This window comes from Vulpes lagopus, chromosome 11 (assembly GCF_018345385.1).
Source record: "Vulpes lagopus strain Blue_001 chromosome 11, ASM1834538v1, whole genome shotgun sequence".
Classification (NCBI taxonomy): Eukaryota; Metazoa; Chordata; class Mammalia; order Carnivora; family Canidae; genus Vulpes; species Vulpes lagopus.
The window spans coordinates 73,360,727-73,377,937 of NC_054834.1; the positions used below are offsets into that span (position 1 = coordinate 73,360,727).

Consider the following 17,211-nt stretch of genomic DNA (forward strand, 5'->3'; position numbering starts at 1 on the left):
AAAGATGAAGGGTTTCCAGGTTGTGAGCTGGTTTCTGGCCGAGCTGGCCCGCCTGCCTTCTCTAGGAGCACGGGATTAAACTTTGAATGGAGTTACACAATTTAGAACAGTAGCTCATCTGTTTGCTCCCACTGTTGACTGAACTCTCAAGAGTGTGTGACAGGAAGGAAAACGAGAGCTTTTAACTGATGGGATGCCTATCCTGTCGCCTGGTAGCCAAGAGCCAGTGGCAGGGCACTTCTGATAAGTCGTGCACTAGAAGCGTTGCTCTGAGTTGAGAAGAAAGGTCAAGGCTGCTCGCATCTTCCTCCCTCCACACTGTCCCTGTGCTTCCCCTGTGCTTTGAGGCTCACTTGGGAGAAAACGAGAGCCTTGGATTCCCTGATCTTTCTGCTCTTCCTTCACTGAGGTAGACAACTGATTTACCTTTTGGAAAAAGAGGTCTTTGTTCTTGCAAAGATTCCCAGGTACTCATGATTGCTTTTAAGTATTTTTTTTTTTTTAAGATTTTATTTATTTGAGAGAGAGAACAACCAGGGAGATGGGGCAGCGGGAGAGGGAGAAGCAGACTCCCCACTGAGCAGGGAGCCTGACATGGGGCTCGTTCCCAGGATGTTCTGAGCCAAAGGCAGATAGATGCCCAACTGACTGAACCACTCAGGTACTCCTGAAAAAATTCTTAAAATATGAGTTTTATTTACATCTGGGGAACATAGTTTCTGCAGAAGCACATTCAAGTTTTTAATTGGTTAAGAAAAAATCATTACAGTTGGAAAAAATCATTTTTCTTTTTAAAAAGTACTTTATTGAGATATGGTTCACATATTTTATACAATTCACCTATTTAAAGTGTGTATATCTGATGGTTTTTAGTATAGTCACAGGCATGGGCAACCGTCATCTCACAAAATTTAGAACATTTTTCTCATCTTGGAAGGAGACCATGGCCCCCAGCCCTAGGCACTCACTGATCTCTCTGTCTGTAGATTGCCTTGATCTGGACATTTCACATGAATGGAATAGTAGAGTATGTGACTGGTTTCTTTCACTGAGCATAATGTAGCATGTGTCAGTACTTCATTCCTTTTTTTAAAACATTGTGGTAAAATGTACACAGGATGGAATTTACTATTTTTAACCATTTTTAAGTGTATACAGTGGATTAAGGATGTTCACACTGTTGTGCAACCATCACTACGATCCATCTCAGGAACACTTTCATTTTCCTGGTCTGAAACTCTGTCCCAGTTAAACCCAGTTCCTCTTGCCCCCCAGTAAGCACTGTCCTTTGACATTCATTAGCTCAATCAGAATCAACTTTTTGTCATTTTGTATGTGTTTCCTGGACTGTGGTATACAGCCCTGCTGACATCTTGATTTTAGCCACATAAGACCTATTTCCTGGCGTCTGAACTCCAAAACTGTAAGATAAATTTTTATTGTTTTAAGCCATGGAATGTGTGGTCATATGTTACAGCAGCCACAGGAAATAAAGACCTCTGTTTTTATGTACATTTGTATAGACTAGTCCTGATGTAACGCTCTTGTGATCATGCTGCTCCCATAGCACCTACCATGTGCTTAGCATGGCATGGTGCTATCCTGCTCTGTCTCATGTCCTTGTCTTATAAATGAGAGGCAGTATCAGCATCCACCCTGCAGGATTGTGGAGAGGGTGAACTGAGCTAACCTGTTGAACACTACAGCCCCAGACTAAAGAGGGAAGCCTGGGGGGTACAGTCAATTAAGCATCTGACTCTTGAATTTGGCTTAAGTCATGATTTCAGGGTCCTGAGATTGAGCCCTACATCGGGCTCCACATTGGGCATGGAGCCTGCTTGGAATTCTCTCTCTCTCTCTCTCCAAAAAAAAAAAAAAAAAAAAAAAAAATCCCTCTGCCCCCCCCCCCTAAAAAAAATAAAATGACAAAAGAAAAAAACGAAAGTGCAACTCTTTTACAGAGGGGTGAATTTGAGGCTCAGAGAGGTTCAGCGATATGCCCAAGATCACACAGCTAGTAAGTGGCAATACTGGGGTTTGGATTGCTGGCTCTCAAGCCAGTGGTCTTTCTCGTAGCATAATGCCTTCCCCCAGGACCTTCTCTTAGGGGGCTTACAGTCTAATTAATTAGGGAGCCAAGCCTAACCCACTAGACCTAGTAAGATAAAATAACAGGAGTGAGTTTAGAGAAGACTCAGTGGGACAATAGTGCTGCTGATTGTTGTCATCTTCAGAAAAGCTTTACTGAGCACCTACCATTTGGGGTCACTAAGTCTTGAGAATTGTAGTGAGACATTACCCCTGCCTTCAAGGAACTAGCAGGAAAAAGGTGAAAGCTTCTTGAAAAGGTTAGACTTGGTAGGTCGTTTTAGGTAGTAGAGCAGGGTAAAGAGAAGTTTGCAGATTGGGAGAACAGGAGTAAGTGGATTGTGATAAGCTGTATCAGTTAGAACTAGGTCTAGCTGCTTGTAACAGAAACTCTAGAGTAATAGTGGCTTGAATAACACAAATTTATTTCTGTCTTGTGTTAAGAGGTCTAGAAGACAGGCTGGGCAGGTATGGCAGCTCCATGGACTCATTGGAGATACAGGCTCCTTTCAGCTAACTGTTCTGCCTTCCTAGGCTGGGCTCATGATCTAAGAAGCTACTAAAGCTCTGGCCATATGTGCCAGTCAAGACCCTGGCAAGAAGGGGAAAACAACACTAGACATTTTAACATAGAGAATTTAATATAGGAAATTGGGTGAACAGGTATTAGAGAACCAAAAAAGCAAAAATGGGACCCACTGGCATACAGAATTCCAGGAAGCAGCCCCTTCTCTGGGCTGGGGGTCAGAGGGAAGAGGTTGTGGTTATCAAACCCTGGAGCTGGGGCCCCCACCCCCTGTGGAGAGAGCACTACTGGCTGTTGCTGGCATCTGAGAACTTGAGGAGCATCCCCCTGGAGCTGGGACCCAGACCTCTGAGCTGATATCCCTGCAAAGGTGCCATGAGGCTGGTTCTGAGGTTGGTGAAAGAAGTGGGGGTTGCCCTGTTGTTACTACAGCACTCAGACAAGAACAACAAGCAAGTATATCTCCTTCCTCCCACCTTCCAGCCTCCTTCCAATGCCCCCACTGGCAGAACCTAACTGGGAGCAACTGGCAAAGGAGATTTGTAACTAGTGGAGCCCCCAGCTCCGCATCACAACAGAGAACTAAAGTATAGATTTGGAGCTCAGAGACAAGAGCTTAGCAATTGACACACGATCATCTCCTTGTTTCAGACAGCAGGATAGAGAACAGGAAGAAAGGGACAAAGCCCATGAGAATGTCATATATATATATATATATATATATATATATATATATATATATATATATATTGTCAGCCCTTGGGCACATGGGCACACCTAGCCATGAAGGCAGCTAGCCGTGTTGCTGCTTGAGTAAAATATGGAAAGGAAGGAGAGGGTCTGCCACAGAAGCAAAATTTTCAAAATGGTTAGCTAATGTTAATATACCAATATTAACAAGCCTTCATGTAAAATTTCTCTCTGTTCTCTTTTCTCCCCACACAATCTTCTGGTCTGTATTCTGTAGCTCTTGGCAGTGCTTGCCAGTGTTACTCCTAATGCCTGTGTAATTCTGCACCTGATGGTATAAATTAGATGTGTATTTTAGTCTCACTTTGGAGAACATAGCTTGACTGGACAGATTGTTTATGGATGAAGCAGGGGAAAAGCTGGTGCCTCCTGTGACTGGGGGGGGGTGTCCTTCTAGAAAACTGTAGTTCGATCTCCTGGTGGCTTTCTCTCCCAGAGTTGTTCATCTACTACCATATGATGCTGAAGCCTTTGACAGGCAGGGGTGGACTCAATTGGCTCAAGTGTGTCACCTCAGACACTGCCCTGTGATTTTGAATTCTGACAGTTTTATGCCTGGTTTGTCTTCATTAAAGAGGCTGTTTCTTGAGGGCAAGGGCCAGAACATAGTTTAGATTTTTATTATCCTAGCTTCCAGCATAGTGCTTTGCTTAGGGAATAGTTCCTTAAGATTTATTGGCTGGATAATATTAGGATTTAGGGCTCTGAAATCTGCTGCAGATGAGATGCTTCTTGTCTGGAACTCCACATTATACAGATGTTTATTCCTTCATTTAGCCCCGATTCCTCCATTAACTATCTTTCCTGTATACCTAATCATGTCCAACCTGGGCAGGTGATTCGTCCCAAAGTTTGTTTTTTTATTTTTATTTATTTATTTGTTTGTTTGTTTGTTTATTTATTTATTTTTTATTCGTCCCAAATTTAATGTTGCAAAGGCTATTAGTCAAAATTGGTTGAGACATTTTCCATAACATGGAACTATATATACTTCAAGTGGAAGGTTCTGGGGGGAGGTGGATTAAGTATTGCTTCAAGATTTTTACCTGCTGGTACGCCTGGGTGGCTCAGCAGTTGGGCGTCTGCCTTCGGCCCAGGACGTGATCCTAGAGACCCAGGATCGAGTCCCACGTTGGGCTCCCTGCATGGAGCCTGCTTCTCCCTCTGCTTGTGTCTCTGCCTGCCTCTCTCTCTGTGTCTCTCATAAATAAATAAATAGAATCTTTAAAAAAAAAGATTTTAACCTGGTCATTATGAGAATATAGTGGAAGTTTTAGAACTAGAAGAACATGGGCCTGAAGGAATGCTTCTGAGATGTCCCCCACTCCAGTGTGCGCTGGGTTCTCTTCCATCCTGCTCCTTCTCTGGAGGCACATGCCATGCTCAGGTGCACACATGCAATTTAAACAGAGCTCACCTCCAACATTAATCTAAGAAGAACAGATAGGGAATTTGCTTGTTTTTTTAAAAAATATTTTATTTATTCATGAGAGACACAGAAAGAGAAGCAGAGACATAGGCAGAGGGAGAAGCAGGCTCCATGCAAGGAGCCCGATGTGGGACCCGATCCCGGGTCTCCAGGATCACAACCTGGGCTGAAGGCAGGCGCTAAACCGCTGAGCCACCCAGACTGCTCTGGAATTTGCTTGTTTTTAATGTGATTCTGGAATTGATCTAAACACTGTGGAGCTTATTGTGTATGTTGCACGTATCCTGAGAGTCTGTCAAAACTTCTACAGGAACAGTTCCCACAGGATCCTGACTTCTCATCCATAGTTGTCCAAGAAGAGCAGTTTAGCTGACTTTCAAAACACTGACACTTACTCTCGTCTTCCAACAGAGGTGGCCTCAGTAACATGCTGTTCCAGTGCTCCTTACCTGACACTGTGGCCACCGTTGGTGACGAGCCTCGAAAAGTGCTCCTACGGCTCTATGGGGCGATTTTAAAGATGGTGAGTTTGTGGGCTGTGTGGGGACGGGAGGGCCCTGTGAACAGTTATCATCCTCTCTCCTGAATCACCTGGGAAGAGATTTTAAATACTTTAGTGGTGTTATTAAAGCTATTTTTATATATTGTTTTTATTTTAATTGGGCTGCACAACCGAGTGTTTTGCTTATATCCTGTTATGTTCTGAATTCCTGTTTTTCTTATAATTTATTAATAAGCTAGTACAAATATTTTCAGCTTTACATCCAAAGTACGATGTTGCTTAAATCTTTAGTAGTGGTCATGATGCTTGGATTTTCCACACATTGAAATTTTTAGCTCCGACCTAGGTTGTAAAATTCTAATGTGGAAAGGGTATTAACATGATCATAAAGGTTTTACAGGGCAAATATTGCAAAGGGGAGCCCAGTGGACAAAGTATGATCTCAGTGGAGCTGAATTTATCAACTCCCTCACTTCGAGATTTCTTTAAAACTTTGAATTTGTTAGACTCATGATCTTCCCAATTTTTATATTATTTAATTGAATCTAATTTTCAATTAAAGTGCTTTATTTATTGAATTGTCTTAACCAGTTATAGGAGAACCCGAATATCTGGATTTTTTTTCTATTTATACCATGAATTTACCATTTTACTGACCACACATACAAATGTTTGATATATTTCTATGATAGGATTTTAATATCCATTTAAATCTTTGGAAGGGCCCTTTTTGATCTTCATGAAATGGAGAATAGTTTTCTGACTTAATGTTTTAAGAGACTAGTCTCAGCTCAATCGGAAAAGCAGATTATTATGCCCATGTCTATGATAATTCGATTATAATGTTCAGATATATCATAGTTACAGCTGGTACTCTGTATCATAATGTGACTGAGCCTTTTTGCTGGATAGTTTTCTTTGTCCTTGTTAGGGTGTGCAGTGCTCAGGATCTGAGTGTTGAAAGCCAGCTTGTATGTCTGAAGTCATGTGCCCCTTGCCAAGAAAACCTGAAACCACTCTGATGAGGGACACACAGCTGACCCTGACCCCTTATTGTTGGTACACAGCGGCAGGGTTCTTGTGTTAACTATGCATTTGAGTTTTATATTTACTCAAATTTCATTTTCAAAGCACAATTTTTGAAAAACCCAGTTAATGTCCTTTTGGTGCTTTCAATGAAATCAGTCTTTAGCCATTTTTTCTTTGAAGACTTTTACATCCTCTAACAATTATTCCTATTTGTGTGCTTTCATATGGGCAACACTTTTAAAATACTTTAATAGCCAACTGCTGGATTTGCATGTTATAAAGACTATTGTTTAAATCTGATTTATTGAAAAAAATCTGATTTATGTGGCTTTTGTTTGCTATTTATAACTTTAAATAGGGGCGTTATTTTTTTTTAAGATTTTATTTATGTATTCATGAGAGACATAGAGAGAGAGAGAGAGAGAGAGAGGCAGAGACACAGGCAGAGGGAGAAGCAGGCTCCATGCAGGGAGCCTGACATGGGACTCGATCCCGGGTCTCCAGGATCCCACCCTGGGCTGAAGGCGGTGCTAAACTGCTGAACCACCGGGGCTGCCCAATAGTGGCGTTTTGAACATGCACTATGCGCCCCTCCAGGTGCCAGGCTAAGCTGGGCTTCAGGCTCTGCTCTGTGTAGAGCAGCAGTTTGATGATGGAGGTGAAAGGAATGTTCTGGATCTGCTGTTTGGGACACTGGGCACCAGCCATAGGTGGCTATCAAACATTTGAAATATGGTGAGGGCAACTGAAGATTGAAATTTTAAATTTTAATTAACTTTAATTAAATTGAAATGGTCACATGCACTGGTGCCTGCTGCATTGGACAGCACAGCTCTAGAGTGTGCTGTGTTACTGGATGGGTAGCTCAGTGAAGCCTTCAACAGTATGGCCTGGGTCTGAGCAGTTAACTCTTCCCCTGTTAAAGATTGATTATCAGTAGTTAGTATTTTGTTCTTGAAATTTTAGTGGTCTAGAATTACTGCCTTATAAGTACTCAAATGCAATATAAATGTCTGAAAGTAGAATTTGTTTTAGCATTTCTATGTCCCTGTTTTTAGGTAGCTCAAAAATGAACAATAATTAAAGCCACTTAAAGTGGAATTAATTCTTGCCAAATTAACAGACTGGAGTATGTTTTCCATATAGTTGTGATTTATGGGGGGGAACACTGTATAGCTAGCTTCTTACTATATTTTTGTTAGGCAGATGTCAGTTGCCATTCCTGAAGCTGCCTCCACCATGCAGGGTGGAACCTGTGCCGGGAGACGAGCAGCTTGCTAACTGGACAGTCAGTGGGGGTCTACAGGCTCACCGTTGACTTACCAGACAGTGGTTTCGTTTTTTGCTAGAAAAGAAGCTGTTCCTTTGCCTTAGGGGAGGGTATCTGTTGTCAGTATAAATACTTAGTACATCAAGTCCTTAGTTCAAGGACGATTTTTTTGTGCAGTTCTAGCAGAAAAATTATGAAACCTACAGCCTGCAGGGTAAATGGTAAGGTTTTTGGCAGAAAAGTTCTTTAGGGTTTGGCAAGGGCCCTGGTTGCCAGTTGGAATTTTAGACATTAATGGCCATTGCAAACTGTTGGTCATTTAGATATCTTGACCACACGAGGAGGGAAGCAGACGGGGTGGGGGGTGGGGGGGAGGGCTCTGAGAAATGGCTGCGGGAGAGAGAAGGTGGCAGAGGCAGACACTGTGAGCCCGAGAGGCACGAGCCAGGTGGCAACCACCAGCGGTGCCAGAAAAGCTGAGCAGTCACAGAGCTATGCCAGGGATCTCACTGCAGACTCCAGTGCCTTTTCAAATATTTCCAACTCAGATTTAAAGCATCTATCATTTTTGTTGCTAGGGTATAAGTTCACTCCTATTGCTGACCAGCTCTTTGAAATGAGTCTGGCCTACAGTGGAGAGACAGACAGTTGGTGTCTGCCATGAGGCTTCTGTTCCCATCAAAACAAAAAAGTTGCCAGAATTGGTAGTGACTTTTTAGGATTTGCATTTATTAAGAGATATGGCTCAGCAAATCTAGAGTCCGCTTGAATAATAAGCCCTGTTATTTTCATAAATGAATGGATTAAAGACAGAAACATAACTCAGGTGTTATGCTTTCCCTGTCTGTACCCTCTCTGTGGGGAAAGCACACACATCCCTATGCATGTATATGCACCATACAGAAAGGCTGGGATCCCAAAAATCCGTATAGCTGCAGTTGTAGCATGCTTGAAGGTAGGTTAGAGTAAGTTCCTTTCTTAAAAAATGTCAGCTGACAGCTACAGGTAATGATAGAGTTATGTATTTTCTCAGACAGTCTTGCCATTTTGCTAAATGACGTGCTAGACCAGTTGAATTGAGTATGTCCCTTCCTTCCCTTTCTCCATGTTTGACACTTTGGAGTTTTTTGGTGGTTTTTTTTTGTTTTTGTTTTTGTTTTTTTTTTTAGATTTGTTCCTTTGATTTTTTCCTTAGATTTGATCTAAGGATCAAATATTAAGTAGAAATAGTTCTTTGATATACATTTTATAGTCCTTTACAAGTGACTTGGTTTAAGATGATCAGATGTTGCTCAGCTTTTTCATTTCTCTTCACTTTGGTGTTGTGAGATGTCTGAGACCATGGCAGGGAGCCACTGATCTTCAGGGCTGTTCACTGTGGGCTAAGTGGCAGGAAGCCGACAGTCTGTCCCCAAACTTCATTCTCTCCCAGCCCTTTTCTTTAACGTATACACTGTAAACATCAAAACATCAGTCTGATCCTAAAGCACTACCTGCCAGTACAATTCAGGGTCTGTTTCACATGGCCTAGCTTTAATTTTAATAAGGAGGGTTAATTTCTGTAGTTGCACACACAATGGACACAATTCCACTGTAGAATCACCCCTAAGCACAGGAGGATCGTTTAATAGAAGTTGGGAAATATATTAGTTCAGCCTTTGCCATGTGGAAAGAGATGTGATTGCTAGAAGAGAGCTTGAAACAATAACGCAAGCTGTAAATGTAACTTGGTTTTTTTCCTTTCTGATACTGGGAAGGAACATGAGCTCCGCAACGTCCAGTAGCAGCCTTTTCAAAGCAGCAAGTTTGGCTGATTACAAATAACCCGTTTGCTTATTTATCATGAATTGTGGAAGACACAAATGTCAGTACGTATTGTTCATTCAATGTAACCTGTGCCACTTGGCGGAAGTCTCAGAGGATTGCTTCGTCCCTTCCTCGTCAGAACAGTGACTCTGTGTTGAGCCAGTTCCTTCTGTGCATGAATGGAGAGATTTGGCCTCACCATTTTGAATGGTCTCACGGGCATGAATGTCTATAATCCACATCAAAGATCTCTCGAGTGTTGTCTGGGAAAAATGTTTTTGTGTGTTCTTTGAGCATAGAAGGCTAATATTAGTGCTTGTTTGAGTACTAACCATAATAAAATTAAAGGCATCAAGGCACAATGCAGATATGAATTAGTGACTCAAAGAGTGCAGTCTGGGACATGGTCTGTTTTAAATCCAGAAAGTAAAATGTGATCTTCCCTGTTTTCACTTAATCCTGATTTAAATAGAAATTAAACCACCGTAAAATATGGGAAACAAACAATATGGGAACAGCCCATAGATATAGTTCATAATAAACTACCAGCAACTAAGGAATTGACTGCTTCCAAACATTGTCCCTGGAATGAGGGTCACACCTACAGAGTCTGTCTGACTCCTGCTCTGTCACAAAGAGCCCTGCTCTGTCCCAAGTCATTGGGAGAGCACGTGTCCCTGGCCACTGAATACTGTGAACTTGGTGTATTATTTCTCATTGTCTTAGAATCATCATGAGTTGAAGTTGTTTTTTACTCTGCTTTGACAAAATCCCCTCGGACTTTGAGTGTGGTGTAATTTTATCTGTTCCTGAAGGTAATCAAACTTCCCTCCCAGAAGTAACACATTGTTTAGTATTGTATGTTCCCATTTGGTCTGACCTAGTATTTCTTCAGTTTAATATTCGAGAGAGAGTTGCCAAATCACTATCTACAGCCCTTCCATACCTGCTTTGATGCCTTCTTTTGAGAACTAAATAAATTGCAGACTCCTGTGTCTAATTTTGACATATGCCACGTGTCTTTGTCTTGCTGGTCTTAAATGTTGGGGATTTATAGCATGAAGCCAATACAGATTTCTGGTCCCTGGAACGATGGTGTGACTGCAGCCCAGCCATCCGGGGAAGGAATGTGTTTGTGTCGGGTGGCGTGAAGGGCACTTGGGGGTAATGTACCACTTTAGCTGTCTGTGCATGTGTTCTCTGCCGCAGGCTGTCCATGCGATCGTGCCTGGGGCAGTCTGGTTTCCAGGTGACAGACACGATTCACGGTATAGTATGAGTCCTCTGAAGTGGGAGCATTCTCTACAGCTTTAATTTCTTTCTTTTAGTTCTCAGTTTCAAGAAATGCTTTTTAAAAAGAAAATTGTAAAAAAAAAAAAAATAAAATAAAAAGAAAATTGTAATGCTTTTGTTAAGTAGCACCAGCTACAGTTTGTGCTGTGTTCACAAGGGCACAGCGATTAAGATTTCAGAATGTTACGTAACAAATATATTTTTAGTTTTGGGGTTTTCTTTGTTGTTTTTTTTGTTTGTTTGTTTTGGCCCAAGGCAAATCTAATCCCTTTCTTCTGTTTCCTCAGTAGAAAATGATTTGGTAATTTTAGAAATTTAAGGGCCTCAATTTGAAAATTCATTTGATGTATTTAGCTTCCTCTTCCTTCGTACTACTTTTAGCTTTAAGGAAACACCATGTTGTATGGATATTTTGGTCAGACTTAGAACAAACTCTCTTCTTTGTCCTTATCGGTTGGTATCCTCCCCCTACCTTGTACCTTTATGAGGATGAGCAGTGCTGGTCCATTGTGGAGGCACACACAGGCTAGAGAAGCCAAGCCACTCTTCCTGGAAACATGTTGCTTTCAGATTAGCCTTCAGGGTGCTTATGTCTAATGTACTTGAAGCCTTGGGGGACTTGGGGCAGCAGGTTACCCTGGATCAGATATAAATTTTGAGAAGGTCCTATAAGGAGCCTGCCTTTCCTGGGTCTCTCCTCTCCTGTCTTCTGCTTTATACCTTCCTAGAGCCTTTAGAAGTTCTAGTCTCCTATTGATGTTCATCAAGTCATCCCATTTTGCAAAGTTCAGAGGATCAAATTGTTTTAGAATGTTCCTCGAGGTAGGTAATTGGAAATGCTATAGAGAAGACCATAAGATGTTAAAAATTGTCTAAGTTCTTGTAAGTCATATCTGCTCATTAGAGAATCATATGTAAGCTATATATTTATTTTAAGATTTTTATTTTAAAGTAATCTATTTATTTTAAAGTATGCCCAGTGTGGAGCTTGAACTCACGTCCTCGAGATTGCTTCACCAACTGAGCCATCTGGGTGCCCCCCTATACTTTAAATCATTACATTGTGAACTCACATTTTTAAAATATTTTATTTATTTATTTAACAGCACACAAGCAGGGGAACAGCAGAAGCAGAGGGAGAGGAGCCTGATGTAGGGCTTGATCCCAGGACCCTGGGATCATGACCTGAGCTGAAGACTAGTGGTTAACTAACTGAGCCACCTAGCACTCCTGTGATCTCACATTTTAATGTGTTCTGTAAAATAATTTTTCAGAAAATGCTGTAAGAGACCATAAAAACAATAAATATAGAATGTTTTCCTACAAATCAGGGAGAAGGGAGGTTAGGCTCCATGGTGACATTGAGAAGAAAATATACTATAGGAGATTATAGAAGGAGCCACATGACTACTGTGCATTCTCTGGAGCCAGAGTTCTCACACTGTTCCTGCCCCAGCTCACCTGAGGGATGGTACAAGCCTTACCAGGAACAGGAAGGGAGAGGTGGCAGGTGCTACCCTCATGTTGACTCCTGTGGTCATTTATTAGGGTGGATCTTAGGAATTTTCAGAGCCACAGGCTGCACAATAAAGAACTCATGCCACTCCAGGACCAGATGAGCATCACAGTGACTGAATGTTCAGAATAGCGCAACTCCTTGTGTTTTAAGGGTAAATACTGACAGTCTGAGAGTTGCTCAGGACTCAACTCAAGAGGATAATCCCAGATTTTCTTAGACCAGGTTGTTGGATATCCTAGAAGTTGAATCTAGCTAACATTTGGATTGTTGTTTCTTAATCTCTCATTTATGGGCCACAACCAACTTCCTCCTTTGTACAGAACCTTTAAAAGAGCCAAGTGAGGGGCTCCTGGCTGGCCCAGTCAGTAGAGTTCGCAACCCTTGATCTCAGAGTCTTGAGTTCAAGCCCCACGTTGCGCATGGAGTCTACTTAAAATAGATAGATAGATAGATAGATAGATAGAGCCAGCTGAGTACTCTGTGTAGCTTTTTGTGCTTCTGTTTTTGCTGGAGAAGGAAAGGCTAGTGGGAAGAGATGTCTTCCATGTTTCTAACACATACTCTTTTTTGAATCTTTTTATTTCTGTGGTCACCATTACATTTAACATGGTGACTAATTCCCTCCTATTAACAGTATCTGTAATTGATGGTGATTTGATTTCTTTAGCAGCGTTTCTAATGTATTATTACTGTTGATGACTTGTTATTCTTTGTAGCTGATTAAACACCCCACCTGTCCCACCAGTCCCGCCAGCAGCTAGCTCATGCAGTGGTGGGCTTCTAAAGACACTTTGGAGACATATTTTTCAGTATTACAAATGACATGTAAATAGCTGGATGCCACTTCATGCCACTTTCTTTATGCCACTTTTATTTACATGCACAGCCACGCATACACAGACTTCAGGAAAAATGAGGTATACTTTGTTTCATCACATAAATGTGTCTTTAATAAAGTGGTTCAGTTGTAAAACTAGCTCCCTCCTCATTGTAGGAATCTGTCATTAAGAACTGAGCAGATAAGAGTTTATTCTGCCCAATAGCTTAGATTTAAAGAAATAAACCTGTTATATTGTGGAATATTGGGTAACTTTAAATAGAACATTTTTGAATCCTAAAATTATATATATAAGACAAAATTCAGTCAAGTGTTATTTCCTCATCTTAGCCCCTGTTAACTGTCTTACTATTTATTGATTTTCAGTTTTTTTCAAAGCCTGAAATAAAACATTTTAATAACTAATAAACTAGAATATGAAGGTTGCTTTTTCTTCAGTCTTTAAAGTACAAGACTTTACATGCAGTTTTGTCAGAAGTAACATTTGAAACCTTGTATCAAATATATTTATTATAAAAGTAAAATACTTTTAAACACTTATAGCAATGCAAGCATGTAAAGTAAAAAAAAGGAAGTCCTCTATTCTCATCCCTTATTTCTAGCCAATAGAAATCAAGTTTTTACAAATTTGGGTTTTATTTATTTATTTATTTTTAAAAGATTTTATTTATTCATGAGAGACACAGAGAGAGGGAGAGAGAGGCAGAGACAGGCAGAGGGAGAAGCAGGCTCCATGCAGGGAGCCTGACGTGGGACTTGATCCCTGGTCTCCAGGATCAGGCCCTGGCCCAAAGGCGGCACCAAACCACTGAGCCACCTGGGCTGCCCCAAATTTGGGTTTTAAATTTAAAAGTTCTTAGCCCGTCAAAAATCTGTTTCAGCTTTCAAAATCTTGTATAACTCTAAAATGAAATATAAACCATATGCCTCTTACTACTGCTAAGACACTTTTATTTCCTATATCACCGTCTAATGAATTTGTGGATTATAAGGAATATTTTCAGATTCTCTTGAACACCAAGCCCAAGATAGGAAGAAAAGAACAAGGAAGGTGGGAGGAACCTAGTGGCAGTGTATCTTTAATAATCGTTAGATGTCTTTTGTTTGTTTTTTGTTTTTGTAATGTCTTTATGTCCTACAATTCATTTAGAGAGCCCAATTCAGGGATGCTAGAGTCTTAAGCATATTTAATGCATTCTGACTTCTTAGGTCTTGAAATTTATGTATTTATTTACTTATTTATTTTTAAGAATTAATTTATTTTTGAGAGAGAAAGAGAGAGAGAGAGAGAGAACAAGCACAAGCTGGAGGGAAAGGCAGAAGGAGAAGCTGACTCCCCGCTGAGCAGGGAGCCTGATGTGGGACTTGACTCCAGGATCATGACCTGAGCTGAAGGCAGACGCTTAACCAAATGAGTCACACAGGCGCACTCTGTGTTTATTTTAAAAAGACTTTTTATTACGGGGAATCTCAGATACATACAAAAGTGGAGCAGAAGAGTGTAATGAGCCCCAAGTGCCCCAATATCTCTTTCCCTTTGACCAGTCCTTCACCCTCGCCCTTGGTCATTCTCTGGGGTTATTCTGAACCATATTCCAGACATCACATTAGCACTTCCATGAATGTTTCCATCTATATCTATGTAAGATGATTTTTTAAAAAGATTTCATTTATTCGTGAGAGACACAGAGAGAAAGAGAGGCAGAGACACAGGCGAGGGAGAAACAGGCTCCATGCAGGGACCCCGATGTGGGACTTGATCCCAGAATCTTGGGATCATGCCATGAGCCGAAGGCAGATGCTCAACTGCTGAGCCACCCAGGCATCCCTAAGATGATTTTTTTAAATGACCATAATAATGTTTACATCAAAAGATTTTAGTAATTATTTGATATTAACCAGTGTTCAAATTCCTAATGTGAAAACTTTAGTTTTATTTTATATATGACAGCTAGTTTTTACTAAAGTTGGCAAAAAATATGGAGTCATGTTAAATATTTATACAATATATTTTAATATCTGCTTCAAATAAATTTATGCCTGTGAAGTAAAATCCCACAGATTCCAAGATAACATTTTACTTTCCATCTTCCTGCACAAAAAAGTTCTCTGACTTCTTTTTTGGCAGTGAGTCTATCTCCCCTTGGCTTATCAGGAGGAAGTTGCTTCTCTCACTTTTCGTGAATATCTAAATTGGTTTGAGATTTCCTGGTCTTACTCTTTTTGTTTACAGGATTGAGGGAACCTGAACATTCTGTACTGAGGAAACAGAACAGAGGGTTGAATGTGGCAGAAGTCCATCTTGCCTTCATGATGGTGCTCTTATGGTATAAGTAATGCATTCATTTGGGGGTGGAATGGAGTGGGCAGGGATGGGGAAATCCATAACAAAATTTATTTCCACCGGTGCAAGAATTAAAAAGGAATGGCCTTGGGAACTAAAGCAATTTGTAACTTTGGATGAAATGACTTGCTTTTGAGAGCACCATTGGACAAGGGAAAGGGACTTCTGTTGGCTAAATAACCCATTAACTGTATCTCCCTAAGAAGATACAGTTCGAATAATAACAGCATAGGAATAACCATAGTCCTTTAGAATTTTGTTCAGGTCAAATCCCGTTACAACAAATTTCAGTAAGATACCCAAATTCCATATTTGTCTTTTCTGACAAAGTATCAGTATACAATATATCGTATTGTAGAACTTTTTTTGTTCTTAACTTTCCTTAGGGAGAACAAGCACAGTATTTAACATTTTGGGACATTTGGGCCCCATTCAGCATCCGTATAAGTACCATAGCCAGTTTCCCCACTGCTTGGACCATGGATGTGAGTTTGCCCGAAGCCGGCCGGCTCTGTCACGGAGGTTGTGCCTTGAGCTTCACAGCACAGCTGGCTCCTTTATTCATGCAGGCGAAAAGTGTAGTGAGCAGCAGGATTCCTTGGTGCTTTGGAGGATGACTAACAATTAGTGAAAGATGGAGTCCCTATTTGTGAGGAGCTGGTAGGCCATTGGGCAGAAAGGGGACAGCTCAAGTCTGACTCTGAGGTCGCAGTGGTGCAGCCATGGGAGTGGTTTGGAGTTAAGGAGCAAAGCTTTGGTGGTACCCAAGTACTCTACCCTAAAGTTTGCCACATCGCACACCGAGCCATCAGCAAACCAAGTGTTTCTGGAGTGTTTTCATTTTGGTAGCTTTCATTGTAACGGGATTTAACCTGTAACATCTTTTCATCAGAGAAACGCAGATTACAAGATTACACAAATGAAAGTATATATTGCCCCAGTTGTACTTTCCATACTTTGTACAAAATGAACTTCATGGGATGTTAAAGATGTTATTGAATTTGTAGAAGAGCAATCTGCTTCATGAACATGGATATTTACCTTTATGTTGAGGAAGCTAGCACATGCACTGTTTGTGCAGAGCATGCATGAAAACGTCCGTGGAATGTGTCCGTGCAGGATGAGTGGGAGCGCTGCTCCAAAGCACTGGGGTCTTTGAATGGCACTAGAGTAGCTGGTGTTGCTTAACGTGGCATTTTTTTTTCCTGACCATACTTTCCACCCTTGGTACAGGTATTTTTGATAAAGCTGTGGAATGGAAAGGTATGTTTTTCATGGGATGTTCAAGAATAATTTACCTTAACATTTTGAAGAAGCTCCCTTTATGGGTTTCCTTCTGGGTCTGGCTTAAGCCGACTTAGTTTAATTATAGCAAATAACATTTCTAGAGGCAATATTGGAGTGTAAAATTTTGGCATGATGCTTAAGTTTCTGACTTGCTTTTCTCCATCCCCTTATTAAAGATAGTAGGAAAATTTCTAAAGCACTTGGGGTGGGGGGTTGCTTTTAAAAGATATGATCTGTGCCATGAAGAAAGAATGTAGCCAGAGAGTTGCACAAGGCAGTTAATGATGTAGTTGTTACTGCTAGATCCCTGGTTTCCAATAATTTGCAATTTCATTGAGGAAAGTGATATGAAAATATCCCTTAATATATTAAAATGTGAAGTAAGTTTAGGGACTTGATTAAATTCTCACGACCCTCTTTTTGGTGGTGGAATTCAGATTGAGCCAGTGACAGGCTGAGTGAGCAGGGCTATGTGAAAGTGGCAAGTTGGCAGGCTTGTCGCATGGGTTCTGTGCCAAGTCTCCTGCCTG

General features: G+C 41.0%; 1 protein-coding gene across 5 annotated transcripts in view; it reads left to right on the plus strand.

Annotated features, from left to right (window-relative positions):
- The window catches only part of CHKA (choline kinase alpha), a 66,997-nt gene that overhangs the window by 24,578 nt on the left and 25,208 nt on the right, over positions 1–17,211 (plus strand). For 4 of the 5 annotated variants that reach the window (XM_041773551.1, XM_041773552.1, XM_041773553.1 and 1 more), the window contains exon 2: positions 5,205–5,316. In XM_041773551.1, the coding sequence (XP_041629485.1) occupies positions 5,205–5,316 (112 nt within the window). Of the gene's footprint in view, positions 1–5,204; positions 5,317–16,627; positions 16,658–17,211 lie in introns of all 5 variants that reach the window. The other variant, XM_041773555.1, reaches the window with a different exon arrangement.